Raw genomic sequence first — 22,410 nt, forward strand, 5'->3', positions numbered from 1 at the left:
TACTATATCGCCATCTCTCGTAGCGAGTGAAATTACAGTCGATAGATTGGCTATGATCGATACGGTTTCATTTTACGGTGCTTCTCTTGAGACGCCATTTTCCAAAAATTTGAATTTACAACACATTCGCGGGAGTATCGTGTTTGGTAACGGTTCGTGACTCGACAAAGTGGATGCTATTGAAATTGTAACAGAGCGTGACGACGGTGCTGAATTGAAATGTGTTGGCGTTTATGTTTGTAGTCGCAATTGGGTTCAAGTGGTAAAGGTAATTTAATGAAATACTTAATTCAAGAAATGTGAATACAGCTTCTTTTATACTTATGAAAAGTTCTCGAACATCTCATGTTGCTATATACGTATGTATACCTACATTATATGCTCTCCATATAATATTACCTGGTATTACATTTATTCCTTTTAAGCTAGACGAGAATATATATTTTTTATTATACGTACGTACATAACGTACACAACGGCATAATTATAAGTACATCTTGTACGTATTTTTAGAATATGGAGATTGTTAAATAATTTCGTTATTGATCAATTTCAGTATTTAAAGAAATGAAAATGGAAAATGAGAAAGATTCAATTCTTTAATTTTCAATGATATTCAATTCAAATATGAAAATTTGCAAATTGTAGTTCCTTATTCTTTAATCTGTATTGAATTGCGAGCGTTCGATGCATACCATATCTCAATATGTAGAATTTTATTTCTTCCCAGTTTAGAGGTCGCCATGTTCCATGCGCACGGCGCCATCTGCCATTCGTCGCGAATTATCGTCAAGAATTCATTCAAGTTGCGCGCGTTCTCTCCATTTGACAAGTGTTTCATGTTGTGTAGCCCGGTGAATTCTAGCGTAGAACGATCCAAAAGAAAATGGGTGTTACTGTGTAAGTAAATTTACAACTAAAAATATTTCTCCTGTTTACCCTTATTTACAATTTGAACGATCGTGGACACTTAATTTTATATACTATACGTATTCGCTTTAACTTTTGACATTTAGAGGTTATGTCGAAATAGCACATGTTAGAATAGAACGAGCGTTCTAGAATGTTTTGTCTCAATTGTTATGATATTCTCTTAATATTGCGGTCGTCACAAGTATTTTTACTTCTCTAAATACAAAACTAACGCTCTTCAGTATCTCGTTAGTAACCGGCGTTTTGTATTTATCAGTTTGCAGCAATATCCGATGACAGAAAACAAAACCGGACCGCAAACGATCGAGTTTCTGACAAAACGAGTCGTCGCTCTTGGTGCAGTGCAAACCGGCCAATTTTTAGTGGACTGTGAGACGTACGTTTCGGTGCCGCAGTTGGGTGAGTGTTTTCACATTTTGAAATTGAATTTTCGTCATGTTAGTTGCTCAAATGCAGCGTAGTACGTCGTCTTGAGCACAGATGGCTATAATTGTACGTCTGCAGAAGAAGCTTCACAAAATGAACAAAATTTATCATCTTTTATTGTGATATATTGCGATATACATATAGGCAAAGTAATAAGGGCAAAAAGATCATATCTCTTAATCTGTGAAAGTATTATATGTCTATGAAGATATAGGATCGTTTAGTATACTACATGTAGGAAATGTTGGTAAGAAGAGAATAAGAAAAACGATCGTTTGACGATTATATCTGCTTTTTCTTTTGGCATTTTATGTAGGTGTATATGGATTTCTATACAAACACGCAAGTAGTTGGTTCCGCCGAAGGTCATTTAGCGCTTGGATCATCCGTTATTTCTAGAGAGGTACAAATGCAGACGCTAACGAATTACGATTTTTAAGTACATACTCATTCGTAGCTCAAATACAAGATATACTCGTTCGATACGTGCACGTCTTTTTGAATGCAAATTCTCATACCACCGTGTCGGCAGGATTGTTTTGTGCTATTATTCGTATCTCTTCGATCGACTTTGCCCCGTTCAAGAAATATCCACAGATAACGTGTGATTACTTCTGTCTATTTTTAGAATCGTTCTCGTAACTAAATTAGCCTAATTATATGTATGTATGATGTAATCAAAGGAATCCGTAATAGAAATGTGATAAGCATAAGTCGAAGTTCAATCGAAGAACCACGAACTCTTACAGCAGCGTATTTTATATTACAGTTTGCGTATCGTGTTCGATCGTGGATCGCGATCTTTTTTACGGTGGTCGTAATGCGAATTAATCGTCCCGCTTTGATTCGAATTCCGCGCATCACTGATCGATCGTAAAGATGATGCGCGAACATATAAACGCGTTTCTTAATTCGCGAAGGTACAAACGAGCTACGTCTAAGCGTCATTACAAAAATATTAAATCTAGCAAGCGAAGCTAGGCGCGGACCTTCCAGGCTAGGTCAGGTATATGTTTATATATATATGTCGGAGATGGAAGGATATCGGGGTTTCCCTTTTGGAATGTTGGGAAAAACCCCAATACCCTAGTCCAGATTTTTACTATAGCTACACTTAAGTAATAAAACTAAGAAATAGTTTTAATGTTCTAATTCAATTTTATGACGATGGGCTTGGGCTCGAAGTGACATAACGGATCACTGGACGTAGCCATGGTCAACGGGATGACGAATGCGATGTGATACACGTCTGACTCAATGTATAAGTCAAACTTATCTGACTGAACTGATCCGCAGTCCAAGTGGAACTGCCGTTATATATTCTTCTCCCCACCTCTCAGGTCAATCTTTGTTTTTAAGAAGAGCTATATAATTATTCCATCCTCTGTTTGGGACACGTCCCTCCCTTGACCGTCCAGTGACCCGTTATGTCACTTCGAGCCCAAGCCCATCGTCATAAAATTGAATTAGAACATTAAAACTATTTTTTAGTTTCAACATTCGAAAAGGGAAACCCCGATGTCCTTCCATCTCCGACATATATTATATATATATTATATATAATATACATACATGTAAGTTCATATTACTCTATATATATCCTTAATGTATGCAGCTTTTGAAAAATACGTTCTGTCGGAATATTCTCTTCCCTGATTAGCTTTATCTACATACAAACGTTCGAACATCCCATTCGGTGACGGCCAGCGCTTCCTTCGAATGTCCTTTCTTCTTTTATTGTCGATAACTTGTAAATAGTTCGCGTTTAATTTATTGTCGATATATAGAAGACGTAATTATGTATAATGTATATAGAGGCTACTTAACAGACCGTGGCGTTCTCAATGCCCGGATGCACTACCATTTTTGCTTTGCAAATTTTTCATTCTTTAACATATTCCATTAATGTTTCTATTTCTTTTCTCATTTCATAATAACAGACTTTCCAAACTTCAGCAACTTGTATTATCCTTATATCAATTTCAATGCACACATTTACAAGCAACTTTCATTGTCCTTGTTCTGATACATGTATATACAGCGTACACGCACATACACACTCACGCACGATATACGCACACAAATATGTATACGAACGCGTGTTTGATGCGGGCCACAGAATTTTTCGAAATAAATATTTTTATCCAAGCCGTGATGAAAAAGATAATTCGATCGGCCATTTCACCAACTCCATCGATGCGTTAATAAATTTTTTGATTGCACTTTGCTCAATGTGTACCGTAAACCCAATGTTTCTCCTTGCATTTTTGCCTTTCTCGCGTTTTTTCTTTTTTTGTTTTGTTTAATGAACAAATCATTTCCGCTAAATGTCAGTATCACACCACGGCCTGCGTCATCAAACTCACGGTCTTTCAAATAATAATTGCATAGCTACGCGTGCATTATGTAATACGAATTCTAATCTGACTTTCCACTCGCTGTTTACTACGTCTACGGATTACGATAATACCTTCAATTCACGAAAGTGCACAGTGCAGATTTTTATTTTTTACTCTTTTTTTTTTTTTTCTTGTTTCCTTTACGTTATTTCGCTCGCTGCGTGTCTGTGTATATTATTTTACTTAGCTATTAACTAGCCGAAAGAGAGGTGTTCCGATTAATTAGGAAAGATGTGAGGGTGTTTATCGCTACTACTTGTACAGTTGTTCCGGAGAATTTATACCTCTACACCTATTCAGCCCTTCTAGACCATATTCTTAAAACATTTATATACTTATCGTTCGGCGCAGTACACTAAGGAAAAAGGAGATAGTCTCACGATGGTCGAAGAATTATTCTGTACAATTTATAATGTGTATATATTTATATATTCATATATAGAATCCCGGAGTATCTTTTCTTTTTTTTTTTTCTTTTTGATTTATTTTTATTCTTATTCTATGTGCACCCGTTTCACGAGTATTGCACCTGCGTTAACTTAATTGTAAAGTTTCATTTATTCAATACTGCGTCCAAGCCCTTGAGCATTATAAGGTTCATTTAGATGGTAGGTTTGAGATTCGAAGATGCTGCGCTCTCGTTTCTATTTGTAGACAGTGACACGCGTCAGGAAAATTTGATGAAACTCTACGTTAACTTTTGAAGAAATTTATTTTTATTGTTAGTATGCTCGGTATCTAACGGAAAGGTGGCAAATGGAAGTAATTGGAGTTACGTTTAAAGCGAAAGGGAGAGACATCGATCACCGTCCACAAAAGTAACCGATCCGTTCTTTCCTTCCCTCTTTCCTCTGAACATTTTAAGTACAAGTTTCCCTATTTCTATTGTACGTCGGAGGACCCAGCACTCTTCGTTAGAATATTGGATATGGCAGGGATATGACTCACGGGGTTATAAACGATTACAGATATAAGAAATCCTGCCGATAGACTACACGGAAAAAAATATCGTTTGACTCTATTATTTTATTACCAATGAATGAAGCATCTGTTTAAATGAAATTCGTAATTAATTTGATGAAAACTAGATGCTCCTGATATGTCGATATCGATTTAATATCCCTGATATCGGGCGCTTAATTAATTGGAATTCGTTAAATCTATGATTAAACAGCGACATTTTTTAGAAAAATATCAGAACGACTGAACGTAAACTCTTAACGAATGGAACTTCTTCGTTCTATAGATACATGGAATCTCTTCTTTTCTCACGTGAAACGATAATAACTCGTGATGAATATTTTCATCCGTGAAGACCAGGCGTTCGATCACAGAGTGCAGAAATCATTTCTGCAAAGTCGACGCTGACGAGTTCTACAAACTATATAAAAATACAAAATACAAATGCCGTTTTCTCGAATACCTTCCCTCAAAAGACTCCTCTCTCGGGTTCCAGATTCGACGATATCATTGCACGAATCTTACCCTATACACCAAACGCTTATCTCATCGAAAATTGTAGAAAAATTCATCATCGATCACAGTCGTATCCTCGATCGAACTCGCATACTATGTTCAAAAGAGTCACGACTGTCATCCACGTTACAATAGGACAAGCTTTTCAAGTTTCCATCTACGCACGCGTGTCTCGTGAGTTTGGCAATGGTTAGTTACAGTATTGTCGCAAAAATGTTGTTCACCACGTCCGAACAGTTGTACGATCGGTATTACATAAGTGTTCGTACTGGTAATATGTATATAATGTACAATAATAGTCGATTTATACAATAGGTACTTAAGTATGAAAGATAGTACGCGTAATATGTATAATATATCTACAGTTAATAATATTGTCATCATTAAGTCAATAGTGGCCATTGTTAGAAACGTGGAACGAGCCTCCCTCCTCCGTGTGTTTATACTTATAGCCGCGACAAGTAAAATATTCTCTGTTCTGTCGTGTCTAAGTTATTTTCTCTCTCTTCTACATTCTTTCCTCGGCGATAGAGTTTACGTCACGATTTACGTTCACGGTGTATATAATACACCGTATATCAGGGTCGTGCGAATAGCGTTAAATTGGCGGAAAAGCAAGGAACACTTCCTCGGCCACGCTCAGTCGATCACATCATCTGGTTACGTTCCAGTCGTTTCGTTTCATACGATCGTCGTATTGAATAAAAAATACATATATCCTTCGTTCGTTGGTGCACGTTCATCACGTGGAGTAGAAATTTCCATTATTTTCCCATCGATTTAACAGGAACAGCGTGTATCGTATTTCAATGGAGAAACAACTTGTTCCACGTTCTCCTTGGCGTTCTTACTTGGCCAACGAAACTGCTAAAACCACTAGGTTTGAACATCAGTCAGTCATACGCGCTTTCGAAACAACAAGAACTTGCTTTCTGGAAGAAAAGTGGAATTTTCCGTTTGTTATACTATCACGTTCTATTTAGTTAATTAGCTTTTCACGTGTTAGCCACGATTCGAAACTCGAAGACGTAAGTTGAAAATATCACGGTGAATCTTGAAGTGTTTAGAGAAACGTCGACGACAATCGACGGACCAGTCTATCGATTCTATTCTAAACAATTTATATTAATATATATATATATATGTATATATATACGACTATTATTTTTTCCTGCTTGTTTCTTCTTTTGTTTATATATATTTATACATGTACGTACGTATTCTGCGTTATTATCTGTACGTCTATATTTGCGTGCTCTCAGAAAAGGCACGTTGCACGGAAGAGCGTTCTTTATCTTTTTTTTCTTTTTCTTTTGTTTTTTTTTTTTTGTATTGTTTCGACGAGATCCATCTTTCTTTTCGGGTGCGTGTAATTCGCAAGTATTCGTTCTACGTAGTTTCGATAATTACGGAAAATAACGTATGCTAATTTAATGCGCTTCTTGGTCAAAATATCGTTCAACGTTTCACAAGGCAAATCACGAAGATGGTTATCTAATACGAATTTATGTAATTCAGTCGTGTCGTTTGAAAACAGATCTTATTCCTTCATTTAACGATTTATAATATCGAAAGTGAGCATAAAACTGGTCAGAGAGAGGAGAAATTAACACTCGAACGTCTCGCTGCGTTCTTCAATTTCTAACAAGTTACCCGCTATTAATCGTTAACCTCTATTCTACGTTCATATAAATTGTACCTTTTTTGATTACTCGATACAAGTCTTTTAGAATGTTTTACACGTCAAGTATTCGAAGATGATTAGAAAGGGAGACTCGACGCGTTCGTTCGATCGAATGTACGCGTTTCTGACCAATCTTATACGCTAGCTGATGAATCATGAAATATTACGTACATATTCATTTCTATCATCTCGTCAACTGAAAAAAGCTCGTATCAAATCGATCAAGGAACTCAATAATCTAACGTCATTGCTAATGAGATCTTGCTGTGGTAAAAATCAAGTCGTTTCAATACCCTTCGATGTAGCAAATAAACAATTATCTCTGTTACCAGAGACTCTCGGTGGTTCGTCGTGGAAAGAAAATCTTCTAATACTTAAATATATTCTAAACGTCGCGAAAACATCACGATTCCAATTCGCGTCAATCGAAAGCTTAATCGGAAAAATACATCGGAAGAACGAGCGTCGTGAAAATCAGGTCACCAAGCTTCCTCGTTCTCAACGAATCATTAAGCATATCGGGTAGACGATGATCCATCGACGAAGAACGTTTTGATCGACTATTATCGTCAACCCTATTGCGTTTCTTCGTGCATCACAAGTAGCACGTTTTGTAATAAATGAAAGCAACCGTGTCCTTGCCAAATGTCCTGCATTCTCTCTCGTAGTGTACCTGGCCGGGCTCGTACTTGCCACCCTGCGGATATCTGTTCAGCCTGGACAAACTTCTGTAGAGTCTCAAATAATCATCTTCGAGTTGGTCCTCCCGATATCTTCGACGTCTGTAACCATCGTCCAGCAGCCTGTCGTTTCTCCATTCCCTGTTCGACGATAGAAGAGACGAATCGCCTGAATCTCGTATTCTATCGTCCAGCTCGAGGTCCGAGAGGTCCTGCAAGCTTCTCGGGTAGCTACGCCGCGATTCGAGGGAATTGGCCGGCTGATCTCTGAAATTGATGGTTCTACTTCGTCTGGGCAAAGTCGAGCTGTAAAGCCTCTCGCCCCTTCCGTGACTAATGCCGTTCCTCAGGATCGGCTTAGACCCGTTTAAATCACTCGAGACGTCCCTCCAGCTGTTGTCCTCGTACGCAGCCGTGTAATCGCGATGCCTAACTCGTCGAGGCTGCATCTCCATGTCGCGATTTACGTAATTCGAATCGATGCTTCTTTCTTCTCGATACGTATCCTTTGGATATACGTCCTTTGGGTAGGCACATCTATCTCGGCGATTTCGTCCGTTCCGACCATAACGATGCTGATTCTCCTCGAGTACTTCAGGTCGTTCGTTCAGCCGATCGGAGAATCGATAATCGTTTCGGATCACGTCTCCGTTGCTTCTATGAGTTGTGGTCGCGTTGCTGCGCGAACTTTCGTCGGTGGAACGACGCGCCGTGAAGAATCCACGGGACTGCATGAAACTCTCCACGTTTCTACCGATTCTGTTAGTTTTCTCGGCGAAGATGTTGCAATAATCGGATAATTTGCGATGATTACTCCTGTAGTTCGGTATGTGACAAGACGTCGTTGGAATATCCGTAGCTGGATTCGAATTATACAGCTCTCTCGGATCGTGTTGATTCGGATAAGCTCCTCCTGGTAGGGGTTTGTTGGATTTCTCCAGGTTCGACAAACCCCCCGTTAACGAGGCCTTATACTACCGTGCCTGTGCGTAGTCTGGATTCATCTCGTCCAGTTGTTTCCCTTTGGTCTCGGGCACGCAGCATACTACGAAACATAGTCCGCATACCGCGACTGCTGCGTAGAACCAGAATGCTCCGTGTAGACCAAACGTCTGTAACGTGATTTGGAAATATTTAACGTCGTGTCACATATGAAATGCCGTGATACGGTATATGAATAATATTATCTAATCTCGTAAGATTCTAATCCGCAAGACGACGCACAGACCCATTTCACGATATCAGTTTCAAGAATTACGCAATGAGAATAACGACAATCGGTTAAAGAAGCGTAATCTCCGTTAGTTAGCTAGTTTTAGTTAGTTAGTTAATCAGGCAATAAACTACTGCATTAATGATATTTTAGTACCATACACTCATTTGGATACTATGGCAGATAAGTACCGAGGTATTTCAATTACGCACCGAAGCATGATCAGATACTGCGCTCGATTGTAGTTTATCGATCGAGCTTCTAATTAAATACCATATAGCTGGAATACCCAGACACTCGATATGCGTTAACCCGAAAGCGGTTGACGTTCTGCGCGACGTTGCGATCATACGTGATTAGGGCGTCTCACCTGCTGAAAATCCATGAAGAGCTTAATGCCGACGAACGCGCAGAAGTAGTTGAAGCTCATGCTGATGCTGGAGCCGAGGCCACGATACTGCAGGGGAAAGAGCTCGCCAATCAATAACCACGAAATTGGCGATATGCCCAAAGCTAGAGCGGTCGTGAAGACGAGCACGCAGAGCAACGGTATCCAGTCGTGCTGACCGACCACCGCCGTATCCGGATAGCCCAGATTTTGCGTCTGCGACATGTAATAGGCATAACTGCCGAAACCTGCTAACGCCAACGACATGAACACGGTACTGGCAATCAGCAGCGGTAGCCTACCCACGATGTCGATCAGGAATCCTGTAAAACGCAACAAAACGATGAACGAAACGTTAGGAAGTCGATGGATTTCGTTGTGCGCGTGAAAAATGGAATTTCTCTCGAATATTTTCTTTTATTCTCGTCGTTTGACGAATGCGTACAACGACAACCAGAGGCTCGGGCTACCGTACCTGATAACATAGAAGCCAATAATTGCACAAAGCCAATTGCAATGGTCGCGCCGTGAGGATTCATGCCGCCCAGAGTCTGACGGAATATAATGACCGCGTAATAATTGAACGCGTTCGCTCCAGAAAATCGCTGGAAGAACATTAACCCGCACGTGATGGCGATTGGCTTGTACAGCTCAGGTGTGAACATGCTGTTCTTGAGCGTCTGCTCGTACTGCTTCGCTCGTGACGCCAGGATATTCGTTTTGATCACCTGCAACAATCGGATAATCGAAGTTTGTAGTGCCGTGATGAATCGCTTGAAAATAGAGAAGCTACACGAGCGAAGTTCCGTTGAATCGTCGTCTGATTACGATGTAATACAATTTGCTGTACGACGAGAAGGAATGCCGATCGCATAAAAGAGGTATTCATAAGGCGAAGTATCTTTGAAATTACCTGCAGTTCGTGACGTATGTCGACCTGATCACCGCGCAGCCATTGCAAGCTCTTGGCAGCTTCGTCGTCTTTGCCATTCAGAACGAGGTACGATGGCGTCTCGGGTATAAAGAAAGTACCTAGAAAGAGCATCGACGGCGCTATGGCTACCAGCAGTGCGCTCTGTCGCCAGTTCAGGTACGTGCCTGCGATGTACGACAATAACACGCCAACGTTACCGACCACTTTCAGCATCGCCGATAGACAGCCCCTGATTCCCGGCATCGAGATTTCTGATATGTATACCTGAACGAAACGATTATTTGTTAGTAGAGGCCTCGTTTGCAATAATAAACCATAAACGGAAGAGTAAAACCGGCGAAGAATATGTAAGTACCAGAAGAGAATATTTTTAACGAAAAGAAAGGAAACGTAATCATTTCTGTTAATAATTACTTATTCAATCTCTGTACATCGAACAGGTTAACAGATTTAGAAAAGCTAAATAAATATCGTAAAACATGTCTAATTGGCACTTACGATTATAGTTCTATGTTATACTGGCGCTAACAGATAAATTATAGTCTAACATCATTTATACGATCTCCGTTTATTGGGACGAGACTTTAGTGTCCCATTAAATGAACTCCTGCCGATTATATCCACTTGTTCGAACGCAAACTCGTATTATATGGAGGGAAAGTCACAGATAATGGGGAAATTCAGTGAACTTTTACCACGCGTATGGACTCTAATAATTATACAAATTGTTTGTCTTCTTATATCGAATTTCTATACGCCAAGTTACATGCACCACGTGAATTAGCTCCGTAAATTCAAAGATACAGAGAATTAAATGACACACTGTGTGTTTTAAATGTTACTTATTTCTAGTCTTGGTATCGTATAGAAAGATAAAGGACGCTATACCTGAGCTACCATAACGATCATGCAGCAGCAAAGGCCTCCGATGAAGCTCGTGACGTATACCAATTCCAAGCAGGGTGCGATGCCCGTAAGGACCCATACGGCGGCCAGAGGCAAAGACGTGACACGGAGCGCCAATCTACGACCCCTCCTCATTATCCAATCGCCGATCATAGCACCGAACCATGCGCCCAGCATCGACAACGACGCTACCCACGAGGCTTCTTGTTGCGTCACCGAGAAAGCCGACCTGCGACAAATGGCAATACGGTTACAGATGACAGGAACTAACGTTATGCGAGGACCTAATCGTTCCCTAATACCAGGCCGCCTACTCTGGCCCTCTTCTCTCTCTCTCTCTCTCTCTCTGTCTCTCTCTCTCTCCTTCTGTCGTGTGGTTTTGATTAAGTCGCTGAACACGATCGATCGTTAGATCGGTCCTTGTAACGCATCGATCTTCGTAACCGGTTCAAGGATAGCTAACCAGTTGATGTGCTCTATTCCGACCAATATGTTGCCTTATTCGTCGATTAATTCGAGCCAATTATGCATCGTTTATGCGTTATAACCTATTTTATATGGTAAAAGAAAACCGTGAAAGGTTGTTAACTGAAGGAGTTGATATAATACGATAATGATGATGAGTTATCATTTTTGGAGCAGAGATCTGTGTATCGTGGTTGAATGTCATCTTAGACTCGGTGCAAATTAGTCGTGCAAATATTTTAAAATGTCTTAGATTGTCCGAAAAGTGTCTTTCTTTTACAGACACGTCTTTTACAACGACGCATCTTTGTACAAACATGAAACCTAATCCGTCAAACGTTATGATCTTTATCTTGATAGAACAAAGTGGATCATACGTAATTTGTAAAATAATATAAAACGGAAAATGTGCATCCATTATTTCCTTATAAAGAAACTTTTCGGACGACCTAATACTTAAAGATTTCTCGCATATATTCGCTGAATCTATATCTCAATTACAGTGACGAATGAAGCGTGTGACAACCGAAATGCATATACCGATAAGAAGCCATATATTTGTTCGCCCTGACATTTTCATTATAGCTTTATAATCGATTTTGTAGCGTTTAGTTGCGATTAAAAACACAAATCGTTCGTCGTAAATTTCGTGGTTACGTAAAGAATGTAAACAGTCGAATAATATTGAAGGCATATAGCTAATGAACACAGTATTCTCGCCACTTTATGTGGCGTGCTTCGTTTATAATGCAACGTGATAAAACCGAGCACTATCGCGGGGAAAGTGTGCGACAGCCAGCTCGAAACGGAACAGAGTGACGTTAATGCATTTGTTAAGTGAATTATCTAAGACCCAAGATATTCGCCCGCGCTTTATTACGACCCGGCGAAGTATCTCGTCGGGTTTATTTAATTTGCTTATCTACCGACCGACGCTAATCGTTACCGGACACGACACATCTAACTCACAATTACTTATGAAGTTTCACTTTTCCTGTTTGCACATTAACGCCCGTGTTACGCTGCTCTGCGTCTACGTCGTTTCTTAATGCAACTTACACGCTGCTCGCTATGATCTAAATCGCGTAGAACTTTTGCGCGTGAAAAGATTACTTACCCAGTGTCGTTGTTTGATGTTTGATAAAGGTGAGGTGGTTGGTTGTCTAGAATGGAGTCCAAGGCTGGTGAGGTGTAACCCTTTGCCAGGCCTGAGGACAGTGTTCCCATAGACAGCGCTAGGGTGGCCAACACCTACGAAGATATGCAAATTTGTTATGTTAATTCTTCGCTTGCCAAATCGCTTTAAAGTGTCTGTCGTTTTGAGATTACGCGTGAAATAGGAACTGCTGTGTTTTAGGTATTCAACGGTTTAGGTTTTCAGTTTTATAATCTTTACTATCTTTGATATATCTCGTAAACTGTGGTAAGTGTGTAAACATTATTTGTTTCTGGTGGTAGAGTGTATAAAATATATTAGATCAATTTAGTTCAAATTGGAAATACAGAAGAACAAAAAACAGTTCGAATAAAATAGAATCTATAACAGAATTTCTTTTCCATAGACATTACTCCCTAATAGAACTTATAGAAAATATCGTAGGTTACCATAAACAAAGTCATTCCTAATATTCTTCATCTGTTTACTAAACTTTTCATTCTCTCCCGTTCTTTCCACGTCTATTAATAACAAGAACGTCACTTGCCCCGAACCAAAAAGATCCAGTAGGTACGTAGGCAAAAATTGTAAAAAAATCTCAGCGCTAGAAATTAATCAAGACACAAATTTCAATAAAAAAAAAAACACGACAAATTATAGGTCGGAAAGTACTTGTGCGGATTTATCAGAAATTTAGGAATCCGGAAGGATTTATCAGGTCTATGAAGATCGTAAGTTTCGTAAGTTAAGGGTAGTCGGAGGGTTGCGAATTCCTTCATTGGCAAATATAGCAATGCCAGCGATGTATATCGCGGAGGCTGCATATCGCAGGTTGCAATCGTCGGACAAATTGTTGGCCGCAAACTGAAAGCAGATCTCTACCCTCGCAAGGAATACTGAACATTTCGCATTGGGCCAGGCTCGTGCACACGCATCCTCGGCAACGATCGAGCCGAGCGCGTGACAATGCTCGAGAACGCTCGAGTTCCTCGTGTGTAGAAACCACCGATTTTATGGTGCAGGGAGCCGAAATTACGGCGCGATGGAATCTCGCGCGGAGGAATGCGAAACGTTGTTGCAACCAATCTCTCTATCTCTCTCACTCGCTCGCTCATTCACTCGTTCACTCATTCTCTTTCTCATGAATCCTCGAGCCTTTGCGATGAAAGGCTAGCGTTCGCGCGTTTCGATAAACCTCAGAGAACAGATTTCCTCTGCTGGCCGATCTCGTTTCCGCGTGGAAATGGATCGTAAAATCGTTGAAAAAGCAAACCTGCGTGGTTGTTGATTAATCGCAGTAGTCTAGTTACTTAGGAACGATGGATTTGCGACACGGTCGTTTATAAACGTTGCAAATTATTCATCCCATGTGTGCACAGATCTAAGCGCCACGACCGCTTTTCACAATATCTCTTCCTCGGTTGCGTCACCGCGCGTGCCTCGTTTGTGTTACTGCAAAGTAAAATACACAAACATGGTGGCAGTAAAATACACTCGCGGATAGCCACTGCTCGTGCTGCAGCTTCTGCAACCATTAAGTTCTTGAAACTTCCGGGATTCTCCAGCTTTGCTGCCCTTCATACCTACGTCTGGAATACCGAAAATCCTCGATATCCAAGAGGACTCTGCACGTAGACTTCTATAGAATTCTCAGTTATATACATAATACGTGTGTCTAGTGTTTAGCATCGTCAATTCGACCTCCAAAGTCGTAATTTCTGTTTCCTTTTCCTTACTTTTCAGCGTGTATAGTTAGACAGTGTTTATACTCGAACAGCTACTGTAGCGTAATATACATTCGCACCTTTGATTTTACGATTTGTTGAATGACAACAGAAACCCACTCGACCGTGTAAATCATTCTCGTGCTATTCGAATCTGTACTTTTTACGCGGGAAATCCAATTTTATTGGCAGTATCTGTTCCGGCAAGTCGATCTGCTAGATAGTGTAGAACTACTTATTCGTGCGAATAAGAAATAGAGATGACATCAACCGCTCGAGCCAGACAGCATGTGAAAAATATTCGTGTCGAGGTATTCGATATTCTTTTCCGAGCGAATTTTTCCGCTCTTATGTCGGTCAGCTCACCGAGAATATAATTATTTATGAGCTATAATTGTAGGTAATGCAGGGTGTGCCTGCAATTATTGTGCAATTTCGTGATCTCGACGAGGTTGCTTCGCGTAAAATAAATTGCCACGTTTAAAGATCGCGAGATAAATGCATTAATTCATCGTGAAAGAGGGCAAAATTGTCCGCTTATTGAATTATGGCCAGCAGATAATTCAATTGCCGCGTAATGCAGTATTGATCGGTGGCTGTCAAAAATAATGATCGCTGCCCCATTCGATTCTCATCTCCGATTGCGGATAGAGACATCCGCTCTTAATTAGTCGTTCAGTTAGTTCCTATGCTTTCAAATAATACATCATTTTCTTGCGTAATTCGGTCATAAATTTGAAATAATTAAAATAAACTAGACTTAAGACTAAATGAAATACTCTTGTACACTGTTCCTCGGTTGTTGTCTCTGTTAACTTATCGACTACCTTTAACGAACTTTTCTAAGGTGACACTAATATCAGGAAAGTAAGAAAAAGATTTGAAACTCTCGCAAATCTCTAAAATTTTAATCCGCCACTTCCTCTCGCGATAAATCTCCCGAACAAAATAACGAACACGTCGGAAGCAACCGGAAGGCGTGGCGGAAAAATTGCAAATGCGATGGTCGCGAACGAGTTCACCGTAACGCGGTGTCGCGGTACAGCTTTGCCGCTGAATCCGTAAAGCCGTGTCACTCGCACCTGTTCTAAAATCCTGTCGATATTTTATATTAAACTCTAGCGAGCACACACGTGTCGCCTGTTGTGTTTCATCCACACACACACACACACACACACTTGTGTTTCGTCGCTATTTGGACGTTGAATCTCTGTTACAGTTCGCAGCATTACTTAGGAATTTTCTGTCGCGTGTATTTTGTTCGTGAACACGTCCAAAAATCACACGCACACTGCGTGTTTCATTGCTGGTCCGACATTAAAATTTTGTTCTACTGTGGAAAAGAAATTTTGCGTCGCGTGTCTGGCATCCGCGAAAATATCCAAAAATCACACGCGCACGGTATACGTCATCATAGTTTCAATGAATTTCACTGAGATTGTTATAGTTCGCAGCGTCGCTTAAAAGGAATTTTAAAAGACACGCGTCCTATGCCGATCCCACATAAATTTGCATAAACTTTCGATATTCCGCCGGCGTATTAGAGGCTATTAAACGCGACACAGCGATAACCTTTCCGCCAGAGACGTCGATATGCTGGCTCTGCGAACAATGATGCGTGGGTCGCGAACCGCTTTTCAAAGCTTTTTATTGCAGCGACATGGATCGTGCGAAAATCGTGCAGCTACTTAAATACGATCTTGATTAAACGACCAATCATTCTGGCGTGAGTCACTGCACTCGCGGAGTCTCGCTGGTCGATATTTCTGATACCCGTTATCAGTCGGGATCCGAGCTTTGGCTAGAGTTGCTGATCGAAAAATCGTAATTGATCGGGTTGATCTATAATTGAGTCAGTCAGAAGCTGTACCGGCCGGCATTATACATTGAGAAATAGAAGAAAATAATACGATACATATTATTGATATTTATCTTGGAATTTATCGTTATTCACGCTACTTGCTTGCGAAAAATCGTGATCGATAATAATTTGGTTTTTCGGAAAGTTGAATATTAATAACGCAATAGTATTGTTAATAATGGGATTACGAGGCTAAAAGCGAGGCTGAGCAATTTTAGTTTCTCAAGGAATCAATTACCGATAAACTGTTCCTGTTTTATCGTTATTTCTCATATTAGCTTGATCTGCGTAATTATTTTGGGAATGCAACGATCGATAGCTGTATCGTTACACGGCAATTGATACTTGTGACGTTAACTTGCAAAATTTTGAAAGTATGGAAAATCGTAAAGAATTATCTTTGGACATAATCGATCGCCTTCATCCAGGCTGGAAATTGCCTGAAAGCAGTGACACGATGAACGCAGCGTGTCGAGCGGATCCCGGTAGTAGCCAGTTACTCTTGTCGACGCGTTAGTCTGGTGCAATTACTCGAATACGAAATCGGGCATCAGCATGAAGGAGAAGCAACGACGCTACGTGACTCACCAGCGGTTTACGACATTCGACAGTGCGATGCTGCTGTAAACCAGCCGGTGGCTCGCGTCGCTCTCCGCTAGTATCGCGTCCAGCTGGTGACCCAGCTTGGGCCCAGCGTTTAACCCTTTTGATGCTGACTTTCAATCTAACACGCTGACCATTTATAGTCACAGCGCGTTAAACTCATCTGTCAAACGTTCGTCTACGTACGTTGAAACGCCACTTGGGGGAAACGCGATCGAACAATCCGGATCGACATTAAACTGAAACTCGAAACCCCGAGTAACCGAATTATCCTATCTGTTAGGTTTGATAGGAGAGAAACAATATAGATCATGTTTGTTGTTACTAACTATAATATTGGATCTGGCAATTCCGTTATAACGTTGCATGTAGACTAATTTACATACGACCTCGTCGGCTTTATATGACGTACGTGGCGTGTGCAATGAGCAAGATGTCGTGAAATTAGAGCGAGACGTATTGTCGTTAATTGAGCAACTCGCGGTGAATGCGATATAAATGATAGAATCTTTGATTTGGCAAAATTCTGCATATACGTAGATTCTAATGATTTAATGTCGTGGTTGTGGACGCGTATGGTGTGTCATTTCGATTACACAAATAACACTGCGAACGCTTGTACGACTCTCAACGAGAAAAATTTGTTGTAACAAACGTTGCTGAAACGAAGCACAAAAAAGAAATTTGTACGATTCCACACATTAAGATACATTGGATACTGCGTCCAGTAAAGTGAAAATTTGTAAGATAATTCTCTAGATAAATATGGATCTTGTCTTTGAAAAGGTATGATCAGTTTCTTATTTACTAATTACGAAAACTAATTTACGAGAAATAACGTAACGAGTTTATGAACCGAGCAATAGCATTGTGATTGTCAGCCAGTCGTACAATTATACGGGGCTCGTACGTTGATAATCGAATGAAAAGCTGCAAGATATAACGAAACGAGGTTCGCTTTCTACTCGAAATCCAATAACACGGATACCTAGTTACTATGCCGGATGCGATTATCCTCGCCGACTAATTGGTGTATAATGGACAGCGTCAAAGTTAGAAACAGCGTGAACGAATCCGGGTAATTTCAGTTCGGCCGTATCGTGGAAACAGGGGTTGAGCCACGAAGGGCCGGCTACGCGATTCCGTTTTGATGCACGACCTGCATTCGATAATCCTGAAATCTAATTCTCGTTCGCGTGCACAGCAAGGATGGTAAATGGATTTGTATCGCAGCGCGTACGTTCAGTTTGTTTTCGGTGTGCAAATATTGATGGCGCCGTTCGAACCACCAACGATAATAAAATGGCGTTATACCGAGCGCGAGCCTTTTATCGGCCGCAATATCTGGCCGACCGTTGATCGCGGCAAGATGCGGCCTAATGGAAATCGCTTTAGCACCGACCAACCGCTTCCATAATCTGGCCAATCGATTCCACGAATTCTCAACCACTTTCCCTTTCTTTTCTTTTTGATTCTACAGCCTGAATATAGTGGGATCGAAAAAGGGCAGAGGTAGTTCTATGTGAAAAAAGAAGTGAAAAGTTCGTAAAAGAAATCGTATATTGTGTACGCTATGTCATTATTCTCTGATATAATCGAGGGAAAGTTCTTGATCGTGAACGAGAAAATCAGGCGAATCTCTTCAATGGTAGGATTAACTTAGGCGAATAAAGCGATCGACTGATCTTTGAAAAATTGACAGAGACTGGGAAACTCGTATCCCTAGGAAACTGTTGGAAAACAATTGAGAAATTGTCAACGTGGCAATCCGATACGAGTTTTCAAAGTAATTTGTCAAAAGATAGATACGAAGAGGATTGGAACGAAAATGGTAGCCTCTGCGGGATCTGTCGCGAGTCTCGTAAAGCTTTCGCGGTGACCGCGGTTAGTCGAAGTGAAATGCCCCGGTGCAAAAGCAACTTCGACCCGCCGTCGCAGCACCATTTCACGCTGAAAGTTCGGATGAACAGTCTCTGCTAGTGGTATGAATATCCCTGTTACGTGGAAGCTTCCTCCGTGCGTTTCTTCTGCTACGACGTTAAAAGCTCGTTTACGCGGCCCAAGGATGTGCCCCGAGTTAGGTCAGAGTTAACTAGGAGAGCCATTAGCTTAAAACTATTAGACGATGGTGCGCGGGCGAAGCAGGGGAAAAGAGGAAAGAAGGAGGGAAATAGAGCTTTGAAAGTCTTTAGAGTGGCGGTATTATGAAAATGGCTGGTCAGTCCGGGATAGCCAAGTGCACGTCATTGTATACAGGCGAGGAAGAAAAAGGAAAGAAGGTGGAAAGAGAGCTTCGGCCGAAACAGCCCGCTCGATATGCATTTTAAGCTCGGGACACTCGATTAAGCTAGCGGGTGTCTTTGGTATTTGCATATCAATATGGACCTATGCCAAGAAGGAGATGTTCGCTACGCTTACTGGATTTGGATTATTCGGCAACCGGAGTGCACGGCGAAATGGGTACGAGATAAAGTCCATCTTGATTGCTAATAATCGCGCTTGCACCAAATTTTGACTCGCTGTTTGCCAACTGTTCGTTTACTACTCTCACGCAAACTAGGTTGGAAACTATTTTTAAGAGTAGTAAATTTTATAAAATAGAATTTCTGATGCATTCGTGAGAGAATATGATCTACAGGGATTTATGGTTCTTACATTTCCTACAAACTCAGAGCTACTACACGAGAAAAAAGAAAAGCAGTTCGAGTGTATCCATTGAATCATTGCGTTCTGAACGAATAAACAATAAAATATAACAATTCGGATAAGCTGATAAGAAGAGAAGGATCGATACCTGCGACATGTGCTGCGGTCTGGTCGCCGTCGAAGTCATGTGTACCACAGAAGCTCTGGGCATTTTAAAACTGTTCTCGCCCTCGTCCGGCACAGTCGTTACCTGCAACATAAAAAAGATACCGATGATACAACCGATACGAAGCTTCCACGATGGTATTTCTTACGCAGCATCCTGCATCGAAACACTAAGCCAAAAAAGTTTCCTCCTTCGACCCTGTGTGTCCACTCGAGTCTTCCTCAAACGGACGCACTTTTATCGAGAGAATTTGATTTTCCACTTTCGACCAACTATAGATCTTACTCAACAGTCAGATTAGTCACGCGTTCCCTGAATACCATTAGTCCAGCTCTATGTTATCTTCTGCCCTCTTCCAAAGAACGCGTCCACGTATCGTCCGGGTGTACATTGTTTTCGCTATTTGTACACAAATATTGACACGATATTCTATTGTCAAGCGAGATCCGTCGTTCTGAAGTCGCTCGTAAATTTCCATTTAGTTGGCGAGCCTATGCGAATAACCTTAGTAATCGAATGGCATTCGACGAGAAAAACGGCGACTTGAACTTTACGAGCTTCCAGAAACTACAAAGGGGAACGTTGAACGTGTTGCGAGTAACGCAACCAACCCACGATAAGGCTTTCCGTGGCTACCATTGTCTAGGGGAGCCGGACAGATAATTGTCCTCGGGTTCTACGTCCAATTGTATCGCCTACGCGGTGTTCCTGGCCACGGAAAACGTGCAGAATCTTTTTTGCGTCTGGCAGGCCGTCAAGTTAGTCGGCCGAGGACCATGTTACGTCTAAATCCTCTGGCGGTGTCCACTCTTGGCCGCTCGAATGCGGATTGTTGCACGCCTGCCGGCCTGTTTATTTACATCCACCTGACCAGCAAATCGTAGTCGGGACTGGTCTGGTTTCGCGACTACGCGTGTCCACCGGTTGCTGTACGAGCTACGTTCAAATCCGTGACACCGGGGACGCGTGTGTTTTACACGATATTGGACGAGAATGGTAAGACCCCTGCTGCGATTCTTTGGCCTTCTTAGATATCGAATGAACGATGGTAACGGTTGTCCGACCTGTCCGTTCCATTCACGCCTTTCGTGATTTACTGCCAACTGGTTTCGTCGATCGACAAAATTTTGTAGCCGTTGTAAGCCAGTACCCGCATACTCGGCAAGCTACCGTAAAATTGTATACATAATACTTTAGAATTCTGTTTTTCGCTGTAGGCTGTACATACAGCGATTGGTAAAAGCGTCCTGACAAACCAGATTTTCTTGTAAGCTAACGCGCGTATCTGTAAGACGAACGATTCTTTATCTAGATTTTTGTGAAGTACAATATTCGTCATTCGTTATCGCGAAGCAACCGTACGAAACAAACGATAAAGATAAATAATGAAAACTATAAAACGGACACAACGCTGAGAAACTTCTTCCTCGCTTATTTACCTTGCTTATTTATTTAATAACAAAGTGGCACGAAATGGATATAACTATTTCCAACCTTTGTTCTCGACTTATGCGAATTTTAAACTCGAAAGTTGTGTTTCACCTAAAAATTCCATAAAAAGAATCGTGATCCTCATCCCTTCCTTATTTTATTATTTATTTAAGTTTATTTAGTTAATAACAAAGTGTCCCAAAAGTTGTGTTTCACCTAAAAAATTCCATAAGGAAAATCATGTTTCTCATCCCTTTCTTATTTATTTAATAACAAAGTGTCTCGAAATGGATATCATAACTATTTCCAACCTTTGTTCTCGAGGTATGTGAATTTTAAACTCGAAAGTTGTGTTCCACCTACAAGATTCCATAAGAAGAATCATGTTCCTTATTCCTTCCTTATTTATTTAACAACAAAGTGTCTCGAAAGTTGTGTTTCACCTAAAAAATTCCATAGGGAAAATCATGTTCCTTATCCCTTCCTTATTTTATTATTACTTATTTATTTATTATTTATTTATGTTTATTTATTTAATAACAAAGTGTCTCGAAAGTTGTGTTTCACCTAAAAAATTTCATAAGGAAAATCATGTTCCTCATCCCTTTCTTATTTATTGAATAACAAAGTGTCTCGAAATGGATATCATAACTATTTCCAACCTTTGTTCCCGACGTATGTGGATTTTAAACTCGGAAGTTGTGTTTCAGCTAAAAATTTCCATAAGAAAAATCATGGTCCTTATCCCGATTGAAACAGAACAGCTGATCTGTAACGATACTTTTGTTCGCCACTGCACATGAATACGGTTGTTTCGCCACGTTCGCTTCTATCGATCTTCGTATGATTTATGTTAGAATGGTTCTCCAACTCGTGTATCGTTCCCTCCTTTAAACGCGTGGGCTCTGATAAGGAAATTTAGGAGGCGTGTACTCGCACGCCGACGGGAGTAGTACGTCTGCGATATTCCCTTTCCAGCTATCTCGCGTCTCTCGCGTCGCGAGAGGAACGCGCCGCGCCGCGCCGCGCCGTCTTTTTATAACCATTGTTTATTGCGATAGGTTCAAGTTCTTCGACTTCCCCCGAGATACTCGACGAGGTCGGATAATTATAGGCGAACGTTCAAGACGAGGCTAGATACCTCTTATAATTGAGATACCGCTAGAACTACGGATATTCCTTAGTCCTGCGCACAATGGACGGTTTAAATCACTCGCCCGTACTCTCTACCACCCACTCATGCCCGCCTTCCTCCCAAGTTGAACACTTTCCGATGGTCTAACGATTCAGGCCTCCTTCACTCCCGATTCCGAAATCCA

General features: G+C 41.0%; 2 protein-coding genes across 2 annotated transcripts in view; one reads left to right on the plus strand and one right to left on the minus strand.

Moving 5' to 3' along the window:
• Window positions 1–780: 780 nt before the first annotated feature.
• The window catches only part of LOC117157507 (trans-2,3-enoyl-CoA reductase Sc2), a 145,138-nt gene continuing 123,508 nt past the window's right edge, over window positions 781–22,410 (plus strand). The window contains exons 1-2 of the mRNA XM_033335558.2: window positions 781–900; window positions 1,190–1,332. Of these exons, the coding sequence (XP_033191449.2) occupies window positions 887–900; window positions 1,190–1,332 (157 nt within the window). The 5' untranslated portion in view covers window positions 781–886. The remainder of the gene's footprint in view (window positions 901–1,189; window positions 1,333–22,410) is intronic.
• The window catches only part of LOC117157506 (facilitated trehalose transporter Tret1-2 homolog), a 46,909-nt gene continuing 26,132 nt past the window's right edge, over window positions 1,634–22,410 (minus strand). The window contains exons 2-8 of the mRNA XM_033335556.2: window positions 19,643–19,744; window positions 12,622–12,755; window positions 11,022–11,268; window positions 10,113–10,397; window positions 9,675–9,927; window positions 9,182–9,522; window positions 1,634–8,710 (exon numbers count right to left, since the gene is read on the minus strand). Coding sequence (XP_033191447.1) covers window positions 8,573–8,710; window positions 9,182–9,522; window positions 9,675–9,927; window positions 10,113–10,397; window positions 11,022–11,268; window positions 12,622–12,755; window positions 19,643–19,705 — 1,461 coding nt within the window. The 5' untranslated portion in view covers window positions 19,706–19,744 and the 3' untranslated portion in view covers window positions 1,634–8,572. The remainder of the gene's footprint in view (window positions 8,711–9,181; window positions 9,523–9,674; window positions 9,928–10,112; window positions 10,398–11,021; window positions 11,269–12,621; window positions 12,756–19,642; window positions 19,745–22,410) is intronic.

This window comes from Bombus vancouverensis, chromosome 14, assembly GCF_051014615.1.
Source record: "Bombus vancouverensis nearcticus chromosome 14, iyBomVanc1_principal, whole genome shotgun sequence".
Classification (NCBI taxonomy): Eukaryota; Metazoa; Arthropoda; class Insecta; order Hymenoptera; family Apidae; genus Bombus; species Bombus vancouverensis.